The sequence below is a fragment of the Pelophylax lessonae genome (genome assembly GCF_965119305.1).
Source record: "Pelophylax lessonae genome assembly, chromosome: 4".
NCBI classification, from domain to species: Eukaryota; Metazoa; Chordata; class Amphibia; order Anura; family Ranidae; genus Pelophylax; species Pelophylax lessonae.
The window spans coordinates 270,291,425-270,317,571 of NC_138771.1; the positions used below are offsets into that span (position 1 = coordinate 270,291,425).

Here is a 26,147-nt window from a genome sequence, read left to right on the forward strand (position 1 = left end):
AAAAAGAGCGGTGCTTGGAGACCGGTCATAGACCTCACGCACCTGAACTCTTTTATCAAGAAGGAGAAATTCAAGATGGAAACGCTATTCACCATCCGTCAAGCAATACAACCGGCAGACTGGCTTGTGTCAATCGACCTCAAGGACGCCTATTTCCATGTGCCAGTGGCAGCAGATTACCAGAAGTTCCTACGATTCGCAGTAGATCAGAATCATCTACAGTTTGTCTGTCTCCCGTTTGGGCTTACTACATCGCCGCGGGTATTCTTAAAGGTCTTACTAGCAGTGGTGGCTTTGATCAGGACCAAAGGCGTCCGTCTACACCATTATCTGGACGACCTGCTCCTGCTGTCACAAGACCGAGAACAACTTCTGGTACACAGGTCTCAGGTAATAGCCACTCTTCGCGAGTTCGGCTGGTTACTGAACATGGACAAGAGCCATCTGGAGCCTACCCAGTCGTTAATATTTCTGGGAGCTCAGTTCGACACAAGTCGAGGCACAATTTCTTTGCCCCTCGAGAAGATCCCGGTAGTCAGGGACAGGGTACGCCTAGCTATGACGGCCACTCACCTTCGAGCATCTCAGTGTCTAAGATTGGTTGGGACCATGGTAGCCACGACTCCAATGGTGAAGTGGGCACAGTGGAATATGCAGCCTTTCCAAGTGGGGTTTCTCCATCAGTGGCGTCCAGGAGATCAAAATCACCTCATTCGCATAACATCATCAATGCGGGAGAGCCTTCCATGGTGGCTGCAGAGCAAAAATCTCCTCAATTGCCATTCCATCATGCCCATCTCTTGGATCACAGTTACCACGGATGCCAGCAACACCGGATGGGGTGCCCTCTGTCAGACAGAGATAGCCCAGGGCAGCTGGGATTTCCAAGCTCACAGGGTAATGTCAAATACTCTAGAATTGCGAGCCGCGTTCTGCGCTCTGAAAGCATTCCGTCACCTAATAGAAGGGACTTCTGTGATCCTGAGGATGGACAATACGACCGCGGTCTCCTATGTGAAGCGACAAGGAGGCACTCCCTGTTGAAGGAGGTAGATCCAATTTTATATTGGGCCCAGAAACACCTGGTCAACCTCACTGCAGTGTTTCTTCCAGGGGTACAGAATGTTCAAGCGGACTTCCTCTCAAGAGTCCGCTTGGACAACAACGAATGGAGCCTTCACAACGATGTCTTCCAGTGGCTCACTTCTCTGGAATTTCACCCAGAAGTGGATCTATTTGCATCTCCATGCAATCACAAGCTTCCGAAGTATTATGTGAGGTTCCGTTGTCCCCAAGCCTTTGGGACGGATGCTCTGACAGACCATTGGAGATTCCACAGGGCATATGCCTTTCCCCCAGTTTCTGTCATTCTCCGGTTCCTGGCGAGACTCAGGATGGAAGATGTGGAAGTGCTAACAATAGCCCCATACTGGCCTAACAGGCCATGGTTTCCACTGCTGATGCTCCTCAGTTTTCGGGATCCAGTTCCTCTACCCATCAGGCCGGACCTTCTGTCCCAGGGAGCAACTCTGCACCCATGCGCGGCTCATCTGCACCTGAAGGCATGGTTTTTGAGAGGGAAAGGCTGGAGGCGTTAGGTTGCCCGAGTGGGGCAATTTCTACTCTCTTAAGTGCCAGAAGAGCGGGCACTAACAAGGTCTACGGAAGGATCTGGTCCAAGTTCATGGATTTTGTTACCAAGAAAGGGGGGTCATGCAATGACCTGAATATCCAGCATATTCTTGGTTTCCTGCAGGACTGGACCTACCATTATCCGTTAGCTCACTACGTGTGCAAGTTTCTGCTATTTCGGCCTTCACAGGAACTTCTTGGGCGTCTCATCCCCTTGTTCGTCAATTCTTTCGGGGAGCTTCCAGACTCAGGCCACAGAGGAAGCCAAGGTTCCTTAAATGGGATCTTCCACTCGTCTTGAACTTCCTTTCTGACGTCATAAGAAGTCACACAGAGCAACACTCCATTAAAGATCTGTCTCTGATATTGGCCTTCTTGTTTGCCGTCACCTCGGCTAAAAGAGTCTCCGAGATTAGTTCTCTGGGTTGCAAAGAACCATTCCTGACCTTCTTCCCAGATCGTGTGATTCTTATCCCCATGTTGGGATCACACCCCAAGGTGGTCTCTGTTTTCCACGAGAACCAGGAGATTGTCCTTCCAACATTCAAATCGTCAGATGATCCGAATACACATCCATTAGATGTGGGTGCAATTCTGAGACTGTACCTGGATGCAACAGCTTCCTTCAGGCGTTCAGATTATCTATTTGTTCTCCTCCATGGAAAGAACAAGGGCTTGCGGGCCTCTTCAAGATCCATAGCGGCATGGATTGTTCAGACCATCCAATGGGCATATAAGGCTAAGGGCTTGGCTCCTCCATCCAGAAGCGGTGACCGCGCATTCGACAAGAGGGGTGTCCACATCCTGGGCGGCTTCTTGTCATGTGGCCCCTGAAGTAATATGCAAGGCGGCATCATGGTCTTCCATTAACACTTTCATGACTCATTATTGTATTGAGCCAGCTTCATTGTCTTCTGTTAACTTTGGTTTGCAAGTACTGTCTGTTGATGGTGCAAATTAAATTTCTTTTGGCCAGCAGTTTCCCACCCTTGTGTGTTTGGCTAGTTATTTCCCACACGTAAGCTGCCATGGAGTCTGTCAGGAAAACGGAAAATTGTTATCAAATACTTACCGTAATTTTCCTTTCCTTATGGACTCCATGGCAGCTGGAGTCCCCTCCCATCTGCTGGAGTAGGCTATTTATGGAACACGGCCTCTGGCACGGAGTAAAAATTTATGGGAGTAGGGTCCTATGAGGTAGGAGGAGGCGGGACTAACCCACACGTAAGCTGCCATGGAGTCCATCAGGAAAGGAAAATTACGGTAAGTATTTGATAACAATTTTCCGTTTTCTGCTATAAAACATATCCAGTAGAAAATCAAGTTTCTTCATCAATTTAGGCCAATATGTATTATATGTATTCTACTACATATTTTTGGTAAAAAAAATCCCAATAAGCGTATATTGATTGGTTTGCGCAAAAGTTATAGTGTCTTCAATCGATGGGATATATTTATGGATTTTTTTTTTACTAGTAATGGCAGCGATCAGTGACTTATAGCGTGACTGTGCGCTTGTGGCAGACAAATCGGACACTAATGCCTCATACACACGCAACGATTATCGGCCGACCGATCGGCCGTCTTTTGTCCAGTGTTGTTGTGTTGGTTGAAATGTGCTCTAGACTGCACACAAATTTTCTCGGCCAACAAGAACCAACTTCAGAAGTGATGTCATGTGCTGGTTTACTTTCCGTGTGTTTTTTCTTCTCTGAGCATGCCCAGTCTTGCTCATCAGATTTTTGTCTGCCGAAATCTGTACTGACTGACGGAAAATCAGCCGTTCTGTTGACGGCCAACAAAAATTTTATAGCCTGCACACCAGATTTTGTTCGACCGAAAAGTCGGAGTTGGTTGTCGAAAGCATCATACTAACAAGCCGACAATCGGCGGATCGGACGTTGGCCGAAAATTCACGGCCAACTATCGATGCGTGTGTACGAGGCATAAGGGCCTAATTCACTATAAGTTTGGAGTAGAGCTGCTCTCTTCTCCAAAAATAACTCCAGCCTAAACTCATTAGCATCCCAATTAGGTGAAGTTGCTGGAGTTAAACCTTCAACTAGGCGCTATAGTGAATTCGGGTTTGGAGTTAACCTCTTAAGCCCCGGAAGATTTTACCCCCTTCCTGACCAGGGCCTATTTTGCGATTCGGCACTGCGTGACTTTAACGGACAATTGCGTGGTCGTGCAACGCTGTACCCAAATGAGATTGACGTCCTTTTTTCCCCACAAACAGAGCTTTCTTTTGGTGGTATTTGATCACCTGTGTGATTTTCTGATCATGCGCTATAAACAAAAAAAGAGTGACAATTTTGCAAAAATAACAATATTTTTCACATTTTTATATGAAATTCCCCCTCAAAAAAATTTAAAAATCAAAATTTTTTAACATTTTTGGCCAATTTTTTTTTTTTACCATATGTTTGGTAAAAAAAAATCGCAAAAAGCATATTTTGATTGGTTTGCGCAAAAGTTATTGCTTTTACTAACTAAGGGAAAGATTTTTGTCATTTTTATTGTTTTTTTTTTTTTTTTAACGAGTAATGGCAGCGATCCGCGATTTTTTTTTTTTGCGGGACTGCAACATTGCGGCAGACAGATCGGACCGTTGACTGACATTTTTGACACTTTTAGGGGTACCAGTGACATTACTACAGTAATTAGTGCTATACATATGCAATGTTAATGTAAAAATGACACTGGCAGTGAAGGGGTTAACTTTATTTGAGAGGGAGGGGTTAAGTGTGTCCCTAGGGGCGTGATTCTTACTGTGATTGGATGTGGCTGTGTGTGTAACAGCAGAGATCAACGATCCTACATAGCAGGACCGTATGATCTGTGCTGTTACACAGGGGAGAATGACAGGCCACTTCCTGCCCAGGCCAATTTTCAGCTTTTTATGCTGTTGCATTTTGAATGACAATTGCGCGGTCATGCAACCCTGTACCTAACACAAATTTATGACATTATTTTCACACAAATAGTGCTTACTTTTGGGGGTATTTGATCACTGCAAGGTTTTTTTTTTTTGGCAAAAAGAAGACCTAAATGTTTGATCCCTAGAAAAATGTGTTTTTGTTTATGTAATAAAATTTGGTAAATCAATATGTTTTTTGTTGCACTGACAAGCATTGATGAGGCTGCACTGGCAGGAACTGATGAGACACTAATATGCAGCACTGATGGACACTAATAGGCGGCACTGATATGCAGCATTAATGGGCATTGATAGGTGGCAATGATTGGCACTGGTGGACAGCACTGATAGATGGTAATGATGGGCAGCACTGATGAGGAGGGCACTAACAGGGTCCCTGAGCACTGATTGGCATCAATGGGGGCATGGGTGGGCATCCCTGGTATCTCTAGTGGCATCCCCCAAGGGTCTGCACTGGTAATCAATGCTCTGATTACAAGCACAGACCCCCCCACCCCCCACACTTACATTGCATATGAATGCCATTTCTTCACGGCTGAAGTGGCCCTCACCATGATTAGCCAGTCGATTGTGACCACTTCCTGGAATGTGTGCAACCCAATTTGGTGTCATTTCTGGTCCAGGGCGAATGCCTATGTGCCATTTGCAAAGGGATTTTGCTTTATTTTAAAAAAGGTGCGCACAGACAACTAAAATGTATTGGAAATGTTTTACCTAGGCCAGTGATGGTAATCCCTAACCCCCCCCCCCCCCAGATGTTTTTGCCCTACATTTCCCATAATGCTCATGTACTCTGCATTGTAGGTGAGCATCATGGGAAAAGTTGTTACAAAACACCTGTGTTGCCAAGGTTCATTATCACTGACCTAGGCCAACTAAAAAGGTGAGTCAGTCATGCATGAATACAGCGCTGTAGCAATCTTTTATTTAGTAATCATTTTTAGTGATTTTTTATTAAATTTTTTGGTTACATTCATCCACAGAGGCTAAACGAAAACTTTGTATTATTCGTTAATTTATATATATTTTTAGCTAAATCTATACATACACACTTTAATTATTTCTTACAATTTAGCCCCACACCACCCATACACACACTCCCCCCCCCCACACACGCACACACACACACACACTCCCCCCCCACACACACACACACACACTTTCCCCCCCCCCCACACACACACTTTCCCCCCCCACACCCCCACACACTCCCCCCCCCCCCACACACACACACCCATACACACTTCGCTGGAGTAAAGGGAGAAACCATACCCCTGCCGCTGTGCAGGGAGAAACCATACCCATGTTCATACTGTACTGGCATTGCACACACACAAAAAATACAAGAAATTGATTACATTCAATAGACACAAAAGATATATGAATTACATCCAGACAAATATGAAGAAAAGAAAACAAATAACCAGGAGCTGTGTACAAATTAATAAGCTTTATTGAGCATGTATAAAACATCAGTAATCACTCAAGCAGGGATGTGAAATGTCCCCCCCCAAAACCCCCAAATCAAGTAATTTTTATTCAAATTACAGTGCAAAGATACAACATATGATGAATAGATAGAGCTTACAATATCCAACAGTCAAGCAAAATAAGTTGTAGACACCTTAGTATTAAGCATAAAACATACTTTTATGGTTATTGTTTGCATGAGCCTACTTTTCCATTTTAAATACCATCAAATCACTAGAACATACAGCTACACAGAGGCATGAAAATAAAAAACACATGTATAGAGTGCATAAAGACACACTTTGCAAAAACTATACCAAACATTTAGAGCATGAAAAGTATTTATCCAACAAAATACACTTACTGCAATATGTGTCCTTAGGCATGCCAGCAACAGTTTGTATATGCGCCTCCCACTTTGTAAGGGACCAAAAGTAATGGGACAGATTAACAATCATAAATCAAACTTTCAATTTTTAATACTTGGTTGCATATCCTTTGCAGTCAATTACAGCCTGAAGTCATGGAATGCATAGACATCACCAGACGCAGGGTTTCATCCCTGGTGATGCTCTGCCAGGCCTCTACTGCAACTGTCTTCAGTTCCTGCTTGTTCTTGGGGCATTTTCCCTTCAGTTTTGTCTTCAGCAAGTGAAATGCATGCTCAGTTGGATTCAGGTCAGATGATTGACTTGGCCATTGCATAACTTTCCACTTCTTTCCCTTAAACTATTTGGTTGCTTTCGCAGTATGCTTTGTGTCATTGTCCATCTGCACTGTGAAGTGCCGTTCAATGAGTTCTGAAGCATTTGGCTGAATATGAGCGGATAATATTTTCCGAAACACTTCAGAATTCATCCTGCTGCTTTTATCTGCAGTCACATCATCAATAAATACAAGAGTGAATGTAAGGGAGACAGCGCTCAAAGATGTAATAAGTGTCTAGAACTACACCATCAAACACATTGTGAATAATATGACATATAAATCATAAAACATATATGAAATTCTCCTAAAAAAAGGGGATCCTTTGAAAAGTGAACCCCAACTGGTTCTTCAAAGTGCCAAAACTTAAAGTGTCCGTGCTAAGCAATAAGTGATACAAAAATGCATAGGATCCCCTTTTTTTAGGAGAATTTCATATATGTTTTATGATTTATATGTCATATTATTCACAATGTGTTTGATGGTGTAGTTCTAGACACTTATTACATCTTTGAGCGCTGTCTCCCTTATATTCACTATGCACACAACCCTTTGTTGTTTTAACTAGCTGCTCAAGAAATTATATCCTATTCTTAGTTTGTTTAGCAACACAATATATAACATTTAAATATTCAATTTTATATCTCACTAGAATACTAAGGGCACTCACGTGAGGGTATACACTCACACACCTTTTTTCTTTCAATAAATACAAGAGAACCAGTTCCATTGGCAGCCATACATGCCCACGCCATGACACTACCACCATGCTTCACTGATGACGTGGTATGCTTTGGATCATGAGCAGTTCCTTTCCTTCTCCATACTCTTCTCTTCCCATCACTCTGGTACAAGTTGATCTTGGTCTCATCTGTCCATAGGATGTTGTTCCAGAACTGTGAAGGCTTTTTTAGATCTTTGGCAAACTTCCTGGCCTTCCTGTTTTTGAGGCTCACCAATGGTTTACATCTTGTAGTGAACCCTCTGTATTCACTTTGGTGAAGTCTTCTCTTGATTGTTGACTTTGACACACATACACCTACCTCCTGGAGAGTGTTCTTGATCTGGCCAACTGTTGTGACGGTGTTTTCTTCACCAGGGAAAGAATTCTTCGGGCATCCACCACAGTTGTTTTCCATGGTCTTCCGGGTCTTTTGGTGTTGCTGAGCTCACCGGTGCATTCTTTCCTTTTAAGGATGTTCCAAACAGTTGATTTGACCACACCTAATATTTTTGCTATCTCTCTGATGGGTTTGTTTTGTTTTTTCAGCCTAATGATGGCTTCCTTCACTGATAGTGACAGCTCTTTGGATCTCATATTGAGAGTTGACAGCAACAGATTCTAAATGCAAATACCACACTTGAAATGAACTCTGGACTCTTTATCTGCTCCTTGTAAATGGGATAATGAGGGAATAACACACACCTGGACATGGAACAGCTGAGCAGCCAATTGTCCCATTACTTTTGGTCCCATAAAAAGTGGGAGGCACACATACAAACTGTTGTAATTCCTACACCTTTCACCTGATTTGGATGTAAATACCCTCAAATTAAAGCTGCAAGTCTGCAGTTAAAGCACATCTTGTTTGTTTCATTTCAAATCCATTGTGGTGGTGTATAGAGCCAAAAAGATTAGAATTGTGTCGATGTCCCAATATTTATGGACCTGACTGTGTATATCCTTGTGGCTGTAGAATCCAGTCACCATTGTGACATGTTCACATTGGCAGCACAGCATTAAAAAATTATTGACATAACTGTGTTTTCCTTAGCCACTAGAACCAAGTGGCAACTTTTTTCCTGCATAGACATTGACTATAATTTTTTTCCTATAATCAGTAGAAGTAATCTCTGGATTTAGAAAGAAAAGGCCTCTAGTAGAGGAACCTAGCCTCAGCGCTTGCCCAAATGGTTATAAACCCAAAACGTTTAAATGTGCTATATGTGCATATATGTAGCAAATCAATAAGTATATGCAACAAACAAAGCATCTGTTGTCTTTAAACACACTTTTAAAACAATAGAAACTCATTTAAACACATAAAATATACTAAGAGACATAGCAAGAGCTATGGAAAACACAAAAATATTTCATTTTTAATGATTTATATAGTAAAATAACATTACAAAAAAAAACGCGAATTACCGGGACCGCAAAAACTGAACCGCGATGGAGCGGGGGATTACTGTAATTAGTAGTAGTAATATCAGGATTTCATATTATTTGAAGCCAGATTAGGCCCGGTAACAAGGGAAAATGGTTTGTGTATCAGAGGTGACCAGAGGGTTGTTGCCTTGGCACCCAAAGCTTGCGTGCTCCCAGGCTCCAGTGATGCAAATCAGTCCCTGTTATTGGCTAGCCATGCAGATAAGCAGACATAATCCGCCAACCATGGTGCTATGTTTGACCAAGGGGTAGGATGAAGAAGTTTATTAGGCAGAGGTTTACAGAAAGGCCAACTGTGAGATGATGTCTTTTGCTACCACCACTGCTGTAAAATATACCATGACCATCATGTCTGATCTAATGTGTGTTTCATTTACCATGCTGATTGATGTTAATCTTTCTTTTTCTCCCTATTTAGCTTTTGCCCCTGTTCTTTGCCCTTTCGTTTTGTTGGTGAGGATATCACAGTGATGTCTGCATTCAACCTCCTCCATTTGATGACAAAGAGCCAGCCAGTGGCCCTGCGAGCCTGTGGGCTTCCCTCAGGTTGACTGGGTGCTGCTTGTTGTATCATGCATACAGAGAGTCCTTAACTTCTGGTGTATCTGCTGCAGGAAACCACCAATTGTTTGTTCTGTCCTATCCACCGTTGAACTGAAACCATTTAACATTACTTGTTTTATTAGTTCAAATCCAATTTTCTCTTTCGTTCATTGATGGGCACAGCTCCTGGTATTCATGACCATTGGCTTATACTGCCCCCTACAGGAGTAGGACACTAGACAGAAAAAAAAATCCTGGTTACGCCCATGGGCAGTCCCAAGGGGTATAGTCCCTCTCTCTGCTCACTCAGTTTTTTTTTCTGCCTAGTCAGGAGTAAGGACCTACTTCCTTGCTGGGATCTTTGGTTCTGGCAAAATGTTTTAGATAGAAAAATGTTTTCCTCCTGGATTTTTCCTGTGAGATCTACAATCAACTGCCGGACCGGGCGATGGGTTAGATAATCTAAATCCAGTGGTCATCGCAGTCTGGCCAAAGAGTGCGCACAGACCTCAGCTCTGCACTAGGTCGGCCCAGACATAGCCCCACCGGACGGGGTCTAGCCTGCAAGTTAAACGCCTCACGAGGTCGCATACGACCAGGTCCCAGGCTGAGTTGCAGCGTTCCTCCTGGCCGACAGTCCCCCGTTTCGATAGAGAGGGGTTCTATCTGGAGCGGTGCCCACCTGGTTCCTAGTATGGTAAGTAGCTGTCCTCCCTCTCACCCTGGAGGGCTTTGGAGTGGACGTGGGCCCCTCCTTGGGACTGTTGGACCCCCGGGTTCCCCTCCTTGCCGAAGGCACCCCCCCCTTGCCGAGTCCCTCATCCTGCCTCCCCTTCCACATACGCTGGGGCTGTTTGGAGGGTCTAGCCACTTTCCTGGGCTGACTGGCGATTGGGGCCGGGTGGGTGCACTGCTGGTGCCTAGACGATCAACTGTGCGGGGGGGGGGGGTTGTACCTTGTAGGGGCTCCTGCCAGGGCCTCCGTTCTGGCTGGATCTGTCCTTGAGGCCTGGTCTCCCAATCGTGGGTCCCTGTATGCCTCCTGATGCCGCGTGGGGTGGCCATTTTGTTTTCCCTAGTGCAAGACAAGTGAGTTCACAAAGTAATTCGGCCTGGCTACAAGATCGAGTTTCACTCTTGTCCCCGGCAAAGGTTTTTCATTCCAACTTGCCCCTGTCCCCAGACCGCTTACAGGGCTTGTTTGAGGCGGTACAAGACCTGTTCCTTCAAGGGGTGATTTTCCTGGGTCTGACTTCAGAACACTTCAGGGCTTTTACTCAAACCTGTTCACAGTCCCCAGAAAGGAAGGCAAAGTGCATCAAATCCTGGACCTCAAGGCGCTAAACTGCTTTGTGCGGGTACAGAAGTTCAGAATGGAGTCCATTAGAATGATGGTGGCATCCCTGCGTCAGGGGGAATTCCTCGCCTCTATCGATATCAAGAATTCCTACCTTCACATTCGAACGTGCCAGTCACCAGCTTTTCTTCGCTTTGTGTGGGAGAGGAGCATTATCAGTTTGTGCCGTTATCCTTTGGTCTCGCCTCTGCTCCTCGAGTCTTCACAAAATTGTAAGCCCTGGTGCTAGCCTTGCTACATCAACAGGGGTTCGTGGTACTGGGCTACTTGGACGATCTCCTTCTGCAAGTGGATTCTCCCTCTACTTAGGTGGACAACCTGGAGATCACAATGCGGACTCTGCGGGAGTTCAGCTGGATTTGGCCCTTTCAGAAGTCTGCTCTGGTTCTGTCCACGAAGCTGGGCTATCTGGGCCTTACTCTAGACTCAGCCTTAGCCAGAGTGCTCCTTCCTCTGGACAAACTCCAAAAATTGCAGGCTACAATTCGTCTCCTGCTGTCCAACACATGGTCATCCCTCAGGACTTTTATGCGGATGCTGGGCCTGATAATGTCTATCTTCGACGCTGGAAGAGTCCAGACTACCGATCAATGTCTTGGAACTCTGAGGGGGCACAAGAAGTGTCCTGTCGGCTCTGGGGGTAGCAGGCATTCTAAGGTGGGCTGAACGGTTCGTTCCAGCCCTCTCCGCCGTAAACACATTCCCGTGGTGAAAATTGGCAGGTGGATTACCTCAGTCAGCAGGCGTTGGACCACGGAGAGTGATCCCTTCATCCGGAGGTGTTTCATCAGCTATGTCTCCGATGGGGCACTCCCAAGGTGGATCTGTTGGCATCTCGACTCAACAGAAAGGTCCAGAGGTTTGTGGCTTAATCAAGGAATCCTCTGTTGGATGCCACAGTCAGTATCAGCTAATTTAAGCCTTCCCTCCTCTCAGGCTTCTGCCCAGACCTCTACGCGGGATTGAAGACGAAGGGGTTCCTGTCATCTTAGTGGCTCCGAACTGGCCTCACCGAGCTTGGTACGCCATTCTGGCATGGCTGGTCGCCGACGCTCCTTGGAAGCTTCCTCTCAGGGAGGATTTTCTGTCCCAAGGACCGATCTTCCATCCTGCTTAACAGTCGCTGGCTTTGACGGCTTGGCTGTTGAACGCCAGGTGCTGAAGGATAGGGATTTATCTGAGTCGGTGATTCCTACCCTGTTGAAAGCTAGGAAATCTACTTCTAGGAAGATCTACCATCGTACGTGGAAGACGTACATTGCGTGGTGTGAGTCTGTTGGGGTTCCTCCTCGATCCTTCTTGGTGGCTTGGAACCTCAGCTTAACCTTCCTTCAGCAGGGGGGTTGAACAGAAATTGGCCTGGAGTACCATCAAGGGCCAGGTGAAGGCTTTGGCGGTCTTCTTCCAATGACCTTTGGCCATACACTCCCTGGTGCGTACATTTCTTCAGGGTGTCCATCATTTGCTTCCTCCAGTTTGGGCTCCATTGCCATCTTGGAAACTTAATTTGGTACGTTCAGCTCTGTAGAAGCCTCCTTTTGAAATTATTCTGGAGATTGACCTGCTTACATTGTCTCAGAAGGTGGCCTTTTTAGTGGCTATCACTTCTGCGTACAGGGTGTCGGAAATGGCGGCGTTATCCTGTCGTTCACCTTACCTGGTGATTAACAGGGATAAGGTGGTCCTTCACCCCTGTCCGTCGTTCCTTCCAAAGGTTGCATTTTCATTTGAATGAAGACATTGTGTTGCCTTCCCTGTGTCCCAGGCCTAAACATCTGAAGGAAATTGCCTTGCATGCTTTGAATTTAGTCTGGACAATTAGGGTGTACCTGGCAGCTACAGAGTCTTTCAGGAAGTCAGACTTTCTATTTGTGCTCACAAATGGACCTCGAAAAGGGTTGTCCGCTTCCTCTGCGACCATTTACAGATGGATCAGACAGACGGTGGTCAGGTTCCTCCTTTCCCTGTCAAGGCGCACTCTCTTAGGGCGCTTAGTACCTCCTGGTCCTTCCGTCATCAGGCGTCAGTGATAAGGGTTTGCAAGGCGGCCACCTGGTTGTCGGTACACACTATTAGAAAGTATTATAAACTGGATGTGTTGGCATCTGCGGATGCATCCTTTGGCCGCAAGGTTTTACAGGCTGCTGTTTAAGAGGACCTGATCCTTCTTGAGGGTGTATTATTTTTTTCAGGTGGGCTCTGGTTGTTTGGTTTAGCCCCTGTTGCCTGGTTGGCTAATGTTTAGCCTTGGGAATTTTTTGGTTGTTCCTACCCCTCATGTTTAAGACTGCTTTGGGATGTCCCAATGGCTATGAATACCAGGGGCTGTGTCCATCAATGAACGAAAGGGAAAATGGGATTTTTGACTTACCCTAAAATACATTTCTCTGATGTTCATTGACGGACACAGCACCCACCCCTCTGCGGAGTTATTATTTTCCTGACACTGCTTGTTACAAAACTGAGTGACTATAGTAGAGAGAGGAGGTATACCCCCTGGGACTGCCCATGGGTGTAGCCAGAATTTCTTTCTGCCTAGTGTCTTACTCCTGTAGGGGGCAGTATAACCTAATGATTAGGAATACCAGGAGCTGTGTCCATCAATGATCTTCAGAGAAATTAATTTTACGGTAAGTCAAAAATCCCATTTGTTTTTTGAGCACACACGTATCAAAAATACTACACTTTACCATTTCATAGTAAGCACATTTTCTGTATTTAATCAAGAGAGTCTACATAATTATAGTGACCAATACATGGAGTGTTTAGCTGCCTTACAGAGCTGTTCCTGTGAGTGAGGATTGTTGAAGTAGAGAAAGTGAGTGTAGATTACACTGACCTTGGCCTTTAAATGTACCCCCTGAACATCCAAATTCTATTCGCTCAGTCCTGTCAGCTGATATCTCTTCACTAGGTTTTAGGAAATTAAGCTTGCAGTGAAAACATCCATAAGAGATTGATTTGCATAACCCTTGCTTGAGCCACATACATTGATTCATGTCAAGATCTGAGCTGTTGTATAGGAAGGGAAGATACAGTATTTCTACCTATTAGGCAATTCACCTTACTGTTGAAGTTTTGGCATACAGCAACAAACACATTTGTTTTGTGTAATTGTTTGTAACCATCTGCAGATTGCTGCTCCTTGTAAAAATCCTCCCTTCATGTCGCCTTCATAACCACCTTATAGTGCCTTAAGCAGCTATCTTACAGTGCTGTGGGTTAAAAACAGCCCCTGCTAGTGTAAAGACTTGTGTCACTTGTCCACACCCTTTAGCCCTCTCTGCCATTCAACTTGTATTATTCTTCTACCACAATGCATCACGTTCTGTAAGATCCTGTCAGTCATCTGTTCCTCCTCCATTCACAGAAAGCAATGAATTGTTCGAGAGTAGTAGTGGATCTCTGAGTGGCAGAGAGGGCAGAAGGGAATGGACAAGCAGCGCAACTCTTAACACTTGCAGTGGATTCTGTTGACCCATACAGCACCAGAAGATTGCCACTCAGGGCAATGTCCATCAGCTATGAAGTAAAGATCTTTCCAAGAAGCAGAAACCTGCAGGTAATGGGATACACACCAAGTAACTCATGTATTTGGTGCTCTATCCCCCCCACTCCAAAGAAAAAAACTAAACTTCAGCTTAAAAAACAAAACAAAATAATGGCTCAGCATTTATTTCTATAAAGAATGAAAATAATCAGTGCAATCCCTATATCCCTATATATGTGCAAGTGGTGAACACAAAGCTTCAAGCAATCAGTGCCAAACACAAAACACCTATGATAATGAATAAATAATATTGCTGCGCTAAGTGAATACACATAAAAATAAATAAATTGCTTAGTGTAACAAAAATAATAATGTGACCATAAATTAGACTAATGCAATAAACATTAACTGATATGAATCAGAAAAAACGTGATATTAAACGTCCCAATGCACAGTGCAACTAAAGTGACACAGTGATAAATGAATAAACAAATCTTCATCTGTGATTAAAGTGCTGCATGCTTCATTCCAAGTGATCCACGTGAAAATGGTAAGATTTGCAGCTCACCTCAAAAGAAGACTCATATGAGTCTAAACTGGCATACAGGTAAAAATCACAGTCGCCTGGTAAGCCCTCCTGCCACCGCCTCCAAACAATCTTTCAGGTTGTGTATGGCATCGGTAAAAGACATAAAAGGAGATCTAGTGCTCTCTGTCTTAATAAGGGGCTATTTATTCAATATGCTGAAATCGCACTTACATTATATTGCACTTGAGCAGTGCCAGCTATTACAGCTTTCGGACACTTCCTGGTACCTCCGGGATCGGCGTAATGACGTGCAGGCTCCTCCCCCGTACGCGTTGCGTCATCAACTTCGTCAGCGGGGTGGAGCCTAGCGTCATCAGCGCTCCTATATAGTGCTATTGTGGCCGTCGTCCCGCCCCACTACTGGCGTGGAGGCCACACCGCCCAGCGCCATTACAGGGATATGCCAGCACTCGTATCTGAGATAGCTGACCGACCCTCTCTGCATAACAAATGGAATCCCGATCGGTGTCCATACACCAATCGATCCTTCAATGCAAGAATGTCTTTAGAAGAAAGTCTTTTAAAAGAAATTTCTTTCTTAAGGAGCCTGCTCGCATCACGCCCCCTGGTGGTCCAGCTTAAGTGTTTACACATTAAATACCAATGCAACCATAGTCTCATCTTTAAGTGCTACAACTAACAACTGAAATAAAAATATATTATATAACCTTTAATATTACTGAGTGAACCTATATAAAAAAAAAGTTAATAAATAGCCTATATCAAACCTTATACATATTAAATACATCAATATTAAATTATTAAAACATTTAAAATTAAGCATTAAAATAAAAGCAATTAACAGAGGTGGTACCAAATACAATATATTAAATCCGAATCCATAATCCCATAACTTACATGATTGCATTTTAATTATCCTTACCCACACTATATGCAAATATATTAAATATTAAAATGCATAGTATTAAAATTAATATTAAAACCCATAAAAACTACCAAGGATAATCTAAATGGATAAACTATTTTGAATATATTAAAAATTAAAAGTTAAAAATTAAATCAATGTTTAAAGGGATAAATATGACAGAGGGAGAGTAAATAGAACAAAGGAGAATCATTTATCCACCCATCAGGGGAAATGGAAGGGGTAGAAGACCCTCAAGAGGAAGAGCATCTAGAGGAAGAGGTGGTTTTTACCCAAATTCCAATCCAAATTTTAATCCGAATCCTAATCCCAATTTTAATGCGCATCCGAATCTGAATTTTTACCCAAATTTTAACCACAATTTTAACTACAATCAACAATGGCAGGGGAATTTACAACCACAATACCCCAGACAGGGGAATGGACAGCCTCAGTACCAACAAGGAAATAGAGGGACCCCTAATCAAAGGAATGATCAACCTTCAAGAAACAGTGGTCAGTCAGGGACCCCTAATCAAAGAAGTGATCAACCTTCAAGAAACAGTGGTCAGTCAGACCAACAGGAGTTCAACATAACTACTGAAAACAGGTTTACACCACTGCGAGACCGGGAGAATGATCCCATTCAGAATGTTTTTTTTAGGGAACCCCAGGGGACAGTGGTCCTATCGAGAGCAGACCACCAGGGGGGAAAAAAGAAAAGACAGAGAGGAAGAAGAGCAGGCAGAAAATGCCAGAAAAAGAGAACACCAGTAGGAGGAGGTATCTTTAATTTAAGCAAGAAATCACTGAATAAACAGGAATTGAAGCTTTTAGACAAAGGTCTTAAATTTGCGCCCACGAAAAATTTGAATACGTTTGACACGTACGTGAACCTACAGAAATTTGTCCGTACGGTTAATCAAAAGAAATATTTTCTCTCGAAACCAGATAATAGGCCGCCAGTGGTTCAAACGGGATACCATTTCACTTTAAGGAACAAATCAGTGTTTAATCCGGCTAATACTGGAAATCAACACATAGAAGTCTTCCGAAATATGGTGACAGACGATTTGGAAAAATTGAACGTCCGGAAAATTCCTAATCCACAATGGATTAGACAGGGCATCAAAGATTTGGAAAAAGACAAAAAAGTGATTATTAGGCCAGCTGACAAAGGGGGAGGATTGGTGGTTATGGATCGATCGTATTACAAAGGAGAGATGGAAAGACAGCTATCCGATACGGAAACCTATCAACTACTAAACAACAATCCGACCTTGGAATTTAAACAGGAACTGGATCAGTTAATAAAAAGAGGAGCGAAGAAAGGGATATTAAATAAAAAAGAATTATTCCTTAACCCCTCTGCATGTAGGATACCTATAATTTATTTCCTACCTAAGATCCACAAGGATCCGCAGAAACCACCAGGGAGGCCTATTATAAATGGGATCGACTCCGTGTGTGCCCGATTGGGCCAATACATCGACTACTTTCTTCAGCCCTTAGTCAACCAAACGTGGGCATTCACCAAAAATACTAAGCATGTCATTCAATGCCTTGACCAATTGGAAGATACTGAAGGATGTATATTGGCTACAGCGGATGTCGGGTCCCTTTTATACTATTATTAGTCACAAAGACACGATAGCATCTACCAAATGGGCCTTATCCGAATCGGATCTTACATCTAAACATAAGAAGTTCCTGTTGAAATGTCTAGCTTTTTGTCTCCAGCGTAACTATTTTTGGTACGATCACCACTATTACCTCCAAACAAAAGGCGTCGCTATGGGGGCTAGATTTGCCCCCAGCGTCGCCAATATTTTTATGGCCCATTGGGAACAAGAGCACATTTTAAAAGAACGACCACCAGAATTGATCTGTTATAGAAGATTCATTGATGATCTTCTGATCGTCTGGAGGGGCGACCAGAGGTCTTTTAACAGATTTAAAGAGAAAATGGATAGAAATAACAAGAATATACAGCTAACCTGGAATATTAATTATGATAATATAGTGTTTTTAGATTTAGATATTTTTAAACACCAAGGATGCCTTTTAACCAGAAATCATTTTAAACCGACTGATAGTAACTCCTATCTTCCAGTAGATAGCTGTCATCACAAGATGTGGTTGTGCAATATTCCCAAGGGACAATTTGTAAGGCTACGGAGGAACTGTACCAAAGAAACTGATTATGCTACCCAATCAGAAATGCTAGGTAAAAGATTTTTAGAAAAAGGTTATCGAGCGGAAGATGTACACAAAGCCAGAGAACAAGTCCAACAAATGGATAGAAATGCCCTAATAGGAAGAACAAATGGTGTAAGGAGAGAAAATTCAACGAAGGACGAATTTAGGATTATTTTAGACTATAATGTGCAATACAAACAAGTAGAGAAAATCGTAAGGAAGCATTGGGATATCTTGAGAAAAGACCGGATACTTGGACCAGTATTGCCTGAAAGACCGAAATTCCTGTATAGGAAGGCCCCAATTTTGAAAGATATGATTGCACCAGGTGCTGTTGATCCACCTATACAGAAGAAGGAGGGACTTTTTTCATTTATAACGGGCTTTCATGCATGTGGGAGATGTCCCGCATGCAGACATGTAGTGAATAATCAGAAGAAGAGAAAAGAATTCAGATCTAATAGCACGAACAAAAAATATCCCATTAAAGACTTGATAACATGTAGTACCGTAGGAGTGGTCTACATGTTAGAATGTGGATGCGGCCTTCAATATATAGGGCGCACCTCCAGAAGTCTAAGTGTTAGAATGGGGGAACATGTAAAAAATATCAAAAAAGGCTCCATCAATCACAACGTATCAAAACACTTTCGATTGGTTCATAACCGTGTCCCTAGATCCCTCAAATTTTGGGGGGTCAAACGGGTGGTTAGACACTGGAGGGGTGGTAACTTTATTAGGCAATTAAGTAAACGTGAGTCTTATTGGATTTACGAGACCAAGGTCCTTGCACCGAGAGGTTTGAACATTGAGTTCGACCTCAATTGTTTTATTAGTGATAAATGATTCTCCTTTGTTCTATTTATTCTATTTATTCTCCCTCTGTCATATTTATCCCTTTAAAAATTGATTGAATTTTTAACTTTTAATTTTTAATATATTCAAAATAGTTTATCCATTTAGATTATCCTTGGTAGTTTTTATGGGTTTTAATATTAATTTTAATAATAATAATTTTAATACTATGCATTTTAAAATTTAATATATTTGCATATAGTGTGGGTAAGGATAATTAGTATGCAATCATGTAAGTTATGGGATTATGGATTCGGATTTAATATATTGTATTTGGTACCACCAATTGCTTTTATTTTAATGCTTAATTTTAATGTTTTAATAATTTAATATCGATGTATTTAATATGTATAAGGTTTGATATAGGCTATTTATTAACATCTTTTTTATATGGGTTCACTCAGTAATATTAAAGGTTATATAATATGTTTTTATTTCAGTTGTTAGTTGTAGCACTTAAAGATGAGACTATGGTTGCATTGGTATTTAATGTGTAAACACTTAAGCTGGACCACCAGGGGGTGTGATGCGAGCAGGCTCCTTAAGAAAGAAATTTCTTTTAAAGACATTCTTGCATTGGAGGATCGATTGGTGTATGGACGCCGATCGGGATTCCATTTGTTATGCAGAGAGGGTCGGTCAGCTATCTCAGATACGAGTGCTGGCATATCCCTGTAATGGCGCTGGTCGGTGCAGCCTCCACGCCAGTAGTGGGGCGGGACGACGGCCGCAATAGCACTATATAGGACCGCTGATGACGCTAGGCTCCACCCCGCTGACGAAGTCAATGACACAACGCGTACGGGGGAGGAGCCTGCACGTCATTACACCGTTCCCGGAGGTACCAGGAAGTGTCCGAACGCTGTAATAGCTGACACTGCTCAAGTGCAATATAATGTAAGTGCGATTTCAGCATATTGAATAAATAGCCCCTTATTAAGACAGAGAGCACTAGATCTCCTTTTTATGTCTTTTACCAATGCCATACACGACCTGAAAGATTGTTTGGAGGCGGTGGCAGGAGGGCTTACAAGGCGACTGTGATTTTTACCTGTATGCCAGTTTAGACTCATATGAGTCTTCATTTGAGGTGAGCTGCTAATCTTACCATTTTCACGTGGATCACTTAGAATGAAGCATGCAGCACTTTAATCACAGATGAAGATTTGTTTATTCATTTATCACTGTGTCACTTTAGTTGCACTGTGCATTGGGACTTATTTATCACAAGATCACCGTGTTACTTTACTTGCACTGTGTTATTGGGACGTTTATATCACATTTTTTCTGATTCATATCAGTTAATGTTTATTGCATTAGTCTAATTTATGGTCACATTATTATTTTTGTTACACTAAGCGATTTATTTATTTTTATGTGTATTCACTTAGCGCAGCAACAGCATTTATTTCTAGCATTATCTTCTCTGTTGCAGGCGTTGTAAAACGTTATTTATCTGAGGAAGTCGTTCTCTCCCCTGCTAAAGCTTCTTCTGGCCACAGTGTGACTGACTTGGATAGTCAACAGCAAAAACCATATGAGCACATAACATAGGTTTTTCATTTAGTGACTTTCACACTACTCTGCCGCAAAATCGCAGTAAAAACACATATGCGTTTCTGGTGCATTTTTGAGTTGCCTGCACATGTAAAAATGGACATGTGACTCAAAAGAGCAAATCACAGTGCGTTTCTACAGCAATTTTGCTGCGATTTCCATTCTCTTCAATGGAAAGCTGCGTTTTCAACACCACACCAAAGATGTAGCATGCAGTACTTTTTTAAAACGCACCTCACCTACAGCACAGTGGTGTGAAAAGTCCCATAGGATTTAAAGGGAAAAATTTTTCTTGTAGATTAAAAATGCAGGAAACACTTATTAGTGTGAAAGGGTCCTAAGTGGTTAGCAACCTTGCCTTACAGCCCCGGATTTAATTAATATCACAGACATTATCTTTATGAAGTTTGTATATTCAGTGTATGTGTGGATTGCCTCCCACAAAATCCAAAAACACCACTTTTTTTTATTGGCTTCCAACCTAATTTGATGTTATGTGTGTGTGTCTGACTGAGATGCAGACATTACATAGTAGTCACCATGAAGGCAGTCACTGATTTGATGTTTCTGTAAAGTGCTCTATAAATGAGTTTCATCTGCTTCTTCTAGTTTCCTAATTCTGGGAAATGTAAAAATGATCGTCACTGTAAGGGTTAGCTGCATGCAGGGCCGGTGCTACCACTAGGCAAACTAGGCAGCCGCCTAAGGCGCAGTTGCAGCTGCTGGTATTCCATACTCTCTGCCCAGGGTCAGAGCCAGCATAATCTCTGTTTTCTGCAGACCCACCGCAAGTCCCGACACAGGGTGCAAGAATGCAGGCTCCAGCACCTGATTTTGATAATAGAACTCTTGGCTGCCACTCCCCCGTCATCACAGATCTCCAATCACTGTTAAATTATGACAACATAATTATTCACCCTATGTCACTTTCTAAGAAAACCCTCTTCAATGGTCACTGGCCACCAGCTTCATGAACTTGCTGTTGCCATTCATTATGCCTACCTCCCTCAGCCTAACGTAGCTCTTTGTCCACTTCACACTCTGGCACACAAAAAGCAATCTCCAGAAAATCACTCCACGTGCATTTTTCTCAGGATTCTGCCCCAGTGTATACAGGAGGGGGGGGGGTGAGAGAATAAAGGAGATCAGTGTGTGCAGGAAGGGGGTGTAGGGTTAAAGAGGGGCAGTGTGTGCAGTAAGGGGGTGTAGGGTTAAAGGGCAGAGTGTGTGCAGGAAGGGGGTAGCGTTAAGGGGGGCTGTGTGTGCAGGAAGGGGGTAATAGGGTTAAAGGGGGGCAGTGTATACAGGAATAGGGGTGTAGGAAGTAAAAGGAGCAATAATGTACAGGAAGGGGCCAGTGTGTACAGTTTTTATTTTTTTTTTGGGGGGGGGGGTACAATTACCTGGTCTTGCTTAGGGCGCAAAATAAACTAGCACCGGCCCTGGCTGCATGTTTAGTCTAGGGGAGAGTTTTTGCACTTAATCCAACTCCTTCATGCCCCAGCAGTGGACTGTTGGTATTATCACGTCTAGCGCAGGGCTTTAGACCCTGTAACAGCCTTGATAATGATAGGGGTATAAAGGAGTATGAAAGAGAAGATGCTGCAAGGACAGAGCAGAGGAGTGACTATGTAGATCTTCTTTTTTTATGTCCCCTAGACCCAAACAAGCAATCAGCCCTCGCAGTGCGGGTGCAATCCCACTACAAGGGATAATTCTTACGTTTCCTGGAGTACGGTTTCAAAGGTGTAGTGAGGGCTGAAGGTTTTTTACCTTCATGCATTCTATGCATAAAGTTAAAAAACGTTCTGTGTGCTGCTCCCCCCACAGCCCCTCCCCCCTCACCTTAGCCCCATCTTGATCCAACGATGTGCATGAGAGCCTCTGCTGTCCTGAGACTCATTCTCATTGCCTCCCACTGCTGTCAATCACAGCCAGTGATCCAATGAGGTGAGAGTGGGAGGCAGAGCCAAGCAGCAGCTCTATAGACGCATAGAGCAGGGCTCGGAAGCGAGCACGCACCAGTGCCCCTATAGCAAGCGGCTTTCTATTACGGGCACTGGTCAAGGGGGAGGAGCCAGGAGCTCCAGCAAGGGACCCAAGAAGAGGAGGATCGGGGCTGCTCTGTGCAAAACCACTGCACAGAGCAGGTAAGTATGACATTTTTGTTTTTTGTTAAAAAGCCAAACTTTTAATACCACTTTAAGGTGAGCCTTTACAGCAGGCAGAGTATGCAGCATTCAATTACTTTCAGTGCTTTCTTCCACTGCTGTGATCTGGTTCCAATGTACCCCCAAAGTTCTGTGTAAGTTTGGACTTTCTGAGAATGCTAAAACTTACACAGCCTATGCGGGGATGGGCTTGAAAGGTTAGAAGGCTTACACCAAATGCTTCCATACTGAATTGCTTACAACTTCAATATACAATGACGGAGACACTTTAGGATTATGAAATAAGAAAATCATCTTGTACAAAAGAGGTTGAGGGACATTGCTCTTGCTTGTCATATTCTACATTAAGCAAACATTAATCAAAATGTACATGTTGTTATTTTTAGTTAAGATTAAGATTAAGATTAAGATTAAGATTTAGTTAAGATATATTTTAGTTAAGATAGCCTTACAATTTTGGGGCACTAACTTTATTCCAAACATATATGACAATCATCATTTCACACAAGTGTCCTTATATGCTTGTTTCAAAGCAGCTTTCCACTAGATGGCAGTAGATTCTTTTTTTTTGTTTTTAATCAAACCCTTCAGTGTGTACAGCCTTTTCCACTCCTGCACCATTAGAGTTAAATCTTTCATGCACACACAACGTTTTGCTCACAAAAAGACTATTTCCTGATATATCACAGACCTTTTCCAGCATTAGAAACAATGAAAGTGGCTAAGCAGATCTGTAATGCATTCCAGATATCAGAATGAAGCAAAGGAATTCCTGCAGCCACACTGGGCCACAAAATAAGGGGTGTACTGGAAATACCCCATTTGTGATTCATTAAAAGCTCTCGCTTTGTACCAAAGTACAAGACACATTTTAGGATCAACCATTTCTTCCTGTTTGCTCCATTGTCTACTTAGTAGCTTGTATTTAAAGTCCTTCAGGTACATTTTCTGCAGCAGACCACCCAAGTATAAAAATACCAATAACTTATGCTCTAACTACAATCAATTTTGTAACTGTTAGGGACTCTCAGCTCTCACGTGTTCTTCTGTTTACTGTGTTTATTGTTGCCTGCATCACCAATGCTTTGCATGAATATTAATAAATTCATATATTAGACTTTGTACACATGGGCATCAATACCAAGTCGTTTAGCAAGCAATTAAGTAATCCAACGAGCAGCAAGAATGTCTTCTGAAAGTGTTTGATCAGCAACTCATTAGACAACGTAAAATAGACACGGGGGGATTTACTAAAACTAGTGCAGCTATGCATGGTAGCCAATCAGCTTCTAACTTCAGCTTGTTCAGTTAGGCTTTGGCAATAAAACCTGGAAGCTGATTGTCATCTATGCAGAGCCGCACCACATTTTGCACTGTCCAGTTTTAGTAAATAACTCCCACTGTGCAGTATCCCCTGCTCATTAAATTGCCAGTTGACCAAAAACTGATATTTTAGTTATAGATGGATCTGGTAGCCTGAGTTATCTGCTTCCATCACATCTTGGGAACGCCATCTGCAAGATCTTCCTACCATACTTTCTAAATTTGTTCTCAACCATCTTGAAGTATTGGGTACTCCTACCCGCATTTTGTACCTATATGAGTAATAAACTAATAAATTAATATCTGGTTCGATAGATGTAGTAGTAATTTTCATTGAATTCTCAAGGTGGTCATCGAATATTTTGGTTCTACTTTTGCCCTTGGTGTGCTTCACCCTTGAAAATAATTGTTCACAAATATAGATGCTGCTGAAAACTGATGACATGAGTAAGGTGTTAATGTGAAGACTGGGATATTTTTTTTTTTTTTGAGAAGATAAAACTTAAAAAAAATCTAATAAAGAGACACTGTCAAATTTTTATTCTTGATAAAGGAAAAGGAATTGGCAGCACTCCGGGTTGAGTCAAAATCCAGATTTATTGACTGGACATCCAAATAATGACAATCGTGGCAAGGTAGACGCGTTTCACACACTGACTGTGTGCTTAATCATTACTCATTGGTAAAGATTAAGCACACAGTCAGTGTGTGAAACGCGTCTACCTTGTCACGATTGTCATTATTTGGATGTCCAGTCAATAAATCTGGATTTTGACTCAACCCGGAGTGCTGCCCATTCCTTTTCCTTTATCAAGTTTTCAGGAGGCGAGCCGGGGCATGCACCTGTGTGAGTCATCAGGCAATTACACCACCTTGAGCAGTGAGTCCTTGTCTGTTCAAATTTTTATTCTGGCAAGTGTAAACTCATTTTTACAAAAAAATTCCCCCCCCCAAAAATCAACATTTTTAAGTAAGTTTATGATTTTGTTTGGGCTGCATTCATGGCCATCTTGGGCCGCAGGTTGGACACCCCTGTTTTATGTGAACTGAGAGAGCATTATGATGACTTTGTTTAAAAATATATAATCTCAAAAATGGGTAACGCTAATCGGGAGATTTGAAGGTTGAGTAAGCTTTATGGGGTCCTCATTGTTATTTTAGAATATATTACTTTTACTATGTTGCATTTACTTGTACCACCTTTTTTACCCTGAATAAAAAGTTTGTAAACAAAAAAAAAAGATTTCTTAACAGCTTGCAGGCGCCCAACACAAGATGCTAAAGGCATTAGTTAGCACTTGGAGTAAAATGTCCATGTATGCAAAGTCTTAGTGTTGTATAATTGTGATCTTAGCAAACTGTATTGTATAAAAACATTGAAGCATCATTGTTATTTTATGTTTTATCATATCCTTTTGGTTGAGTGCAATACACCTGTTATTCTGCATGTATACAAATCAAACATTTTTCCTGTACAAGCTGTCTGAATGTGCTTTGGCCATGACATTTTGGGGTTGCGTTGGTTTTGTTTTGCAGTTATGCAGATGCTACAAGTGTTATTGTTACATTTCAACATAGAACAGATCATGTTTACATTTTCAAAGTTTCTAACTTCTACAAAAAATATGGTTGTTCTTGTTTTATTTGCATGGAACTGAGTCCTTATGTGTCTTGAACTGTTTTTCATACTCATTCAACATTGTTTCTAACATAAATTGCATATTTGGGTAAAGAATGCACTATTGGGTGAGATAGTGGATATGTTTTTATTTACAGCCATGCTCAGAGATTTTGGGGAGAGGGTAAAGTGTTTTAGGGTTTTATTGATTATATTGATATTGACATACAGATGGACCTTTGGACAATCCAGTACATATTTTGCAAGCCCAGAAACAAGCTGGGTTCACTTTTTAGAAATTCCACCTATAACTTCTACCCAAAACTTTATGCCTAGTGTTGGGCAATACTAAGCCCAAGGTTTTAAATGGCCTTTTATCCAACGATATTTCATTTTTTTGGTAGATGATGAAGAGTTGATTAATTTACCTTTTTACTCCTTAGGGTTTTCTGTGTATGAATTCTCAGGTACCCAGATAGCAAGCAATTGTGCTGCAAGCTTGAAAATGACTTGCTAAGCTATTGCTAGACTCGCCAGGCTTCACAAGTTTGTTGCACAATTGCAGGAAGTCTGCATTGCATGACTCCAGATCAATTTTCTTTGCAAATATTCTGTAAGTCTACTGTTCTGGTTCAGTTATGTTGTGCAATAGTCATCCCACC

The 26,147-nt window shown here is 42.4% G+C and overlaps 1 protein-coding gene across 2 annotated transcripts in view; it reads left to right on the forward strand.

The window, feature by feature from the left end:
- The window catches only part of MSRB3 (methionine sulfoxide reductase B3), a 251,039-nt gene that overhangs the window by 70,005 nt on the left and 154,887 nt on the right, over window positions 1-26,147 (forward strand). Inside the window, exon 2 of one of the 2 annotated variants that reach the window (XM_082254235.1) lies at window positions 9,337-9,464. The exons of the other annotated variant lie outside the window; for it this stretch is intronic. Within the exon in view, the coding sequence (XP_082110361.1) occupies window positions 9,389-9,464 (76 nt within the window). The 5' untranslated portion in view covers window positions 9,337-9,388. The remainder of the gene's footprint in view (window positions 1-9,336; window positions 9,465-26,147) is intronic. 2 annotated transcript variants of the gene reach the window in all.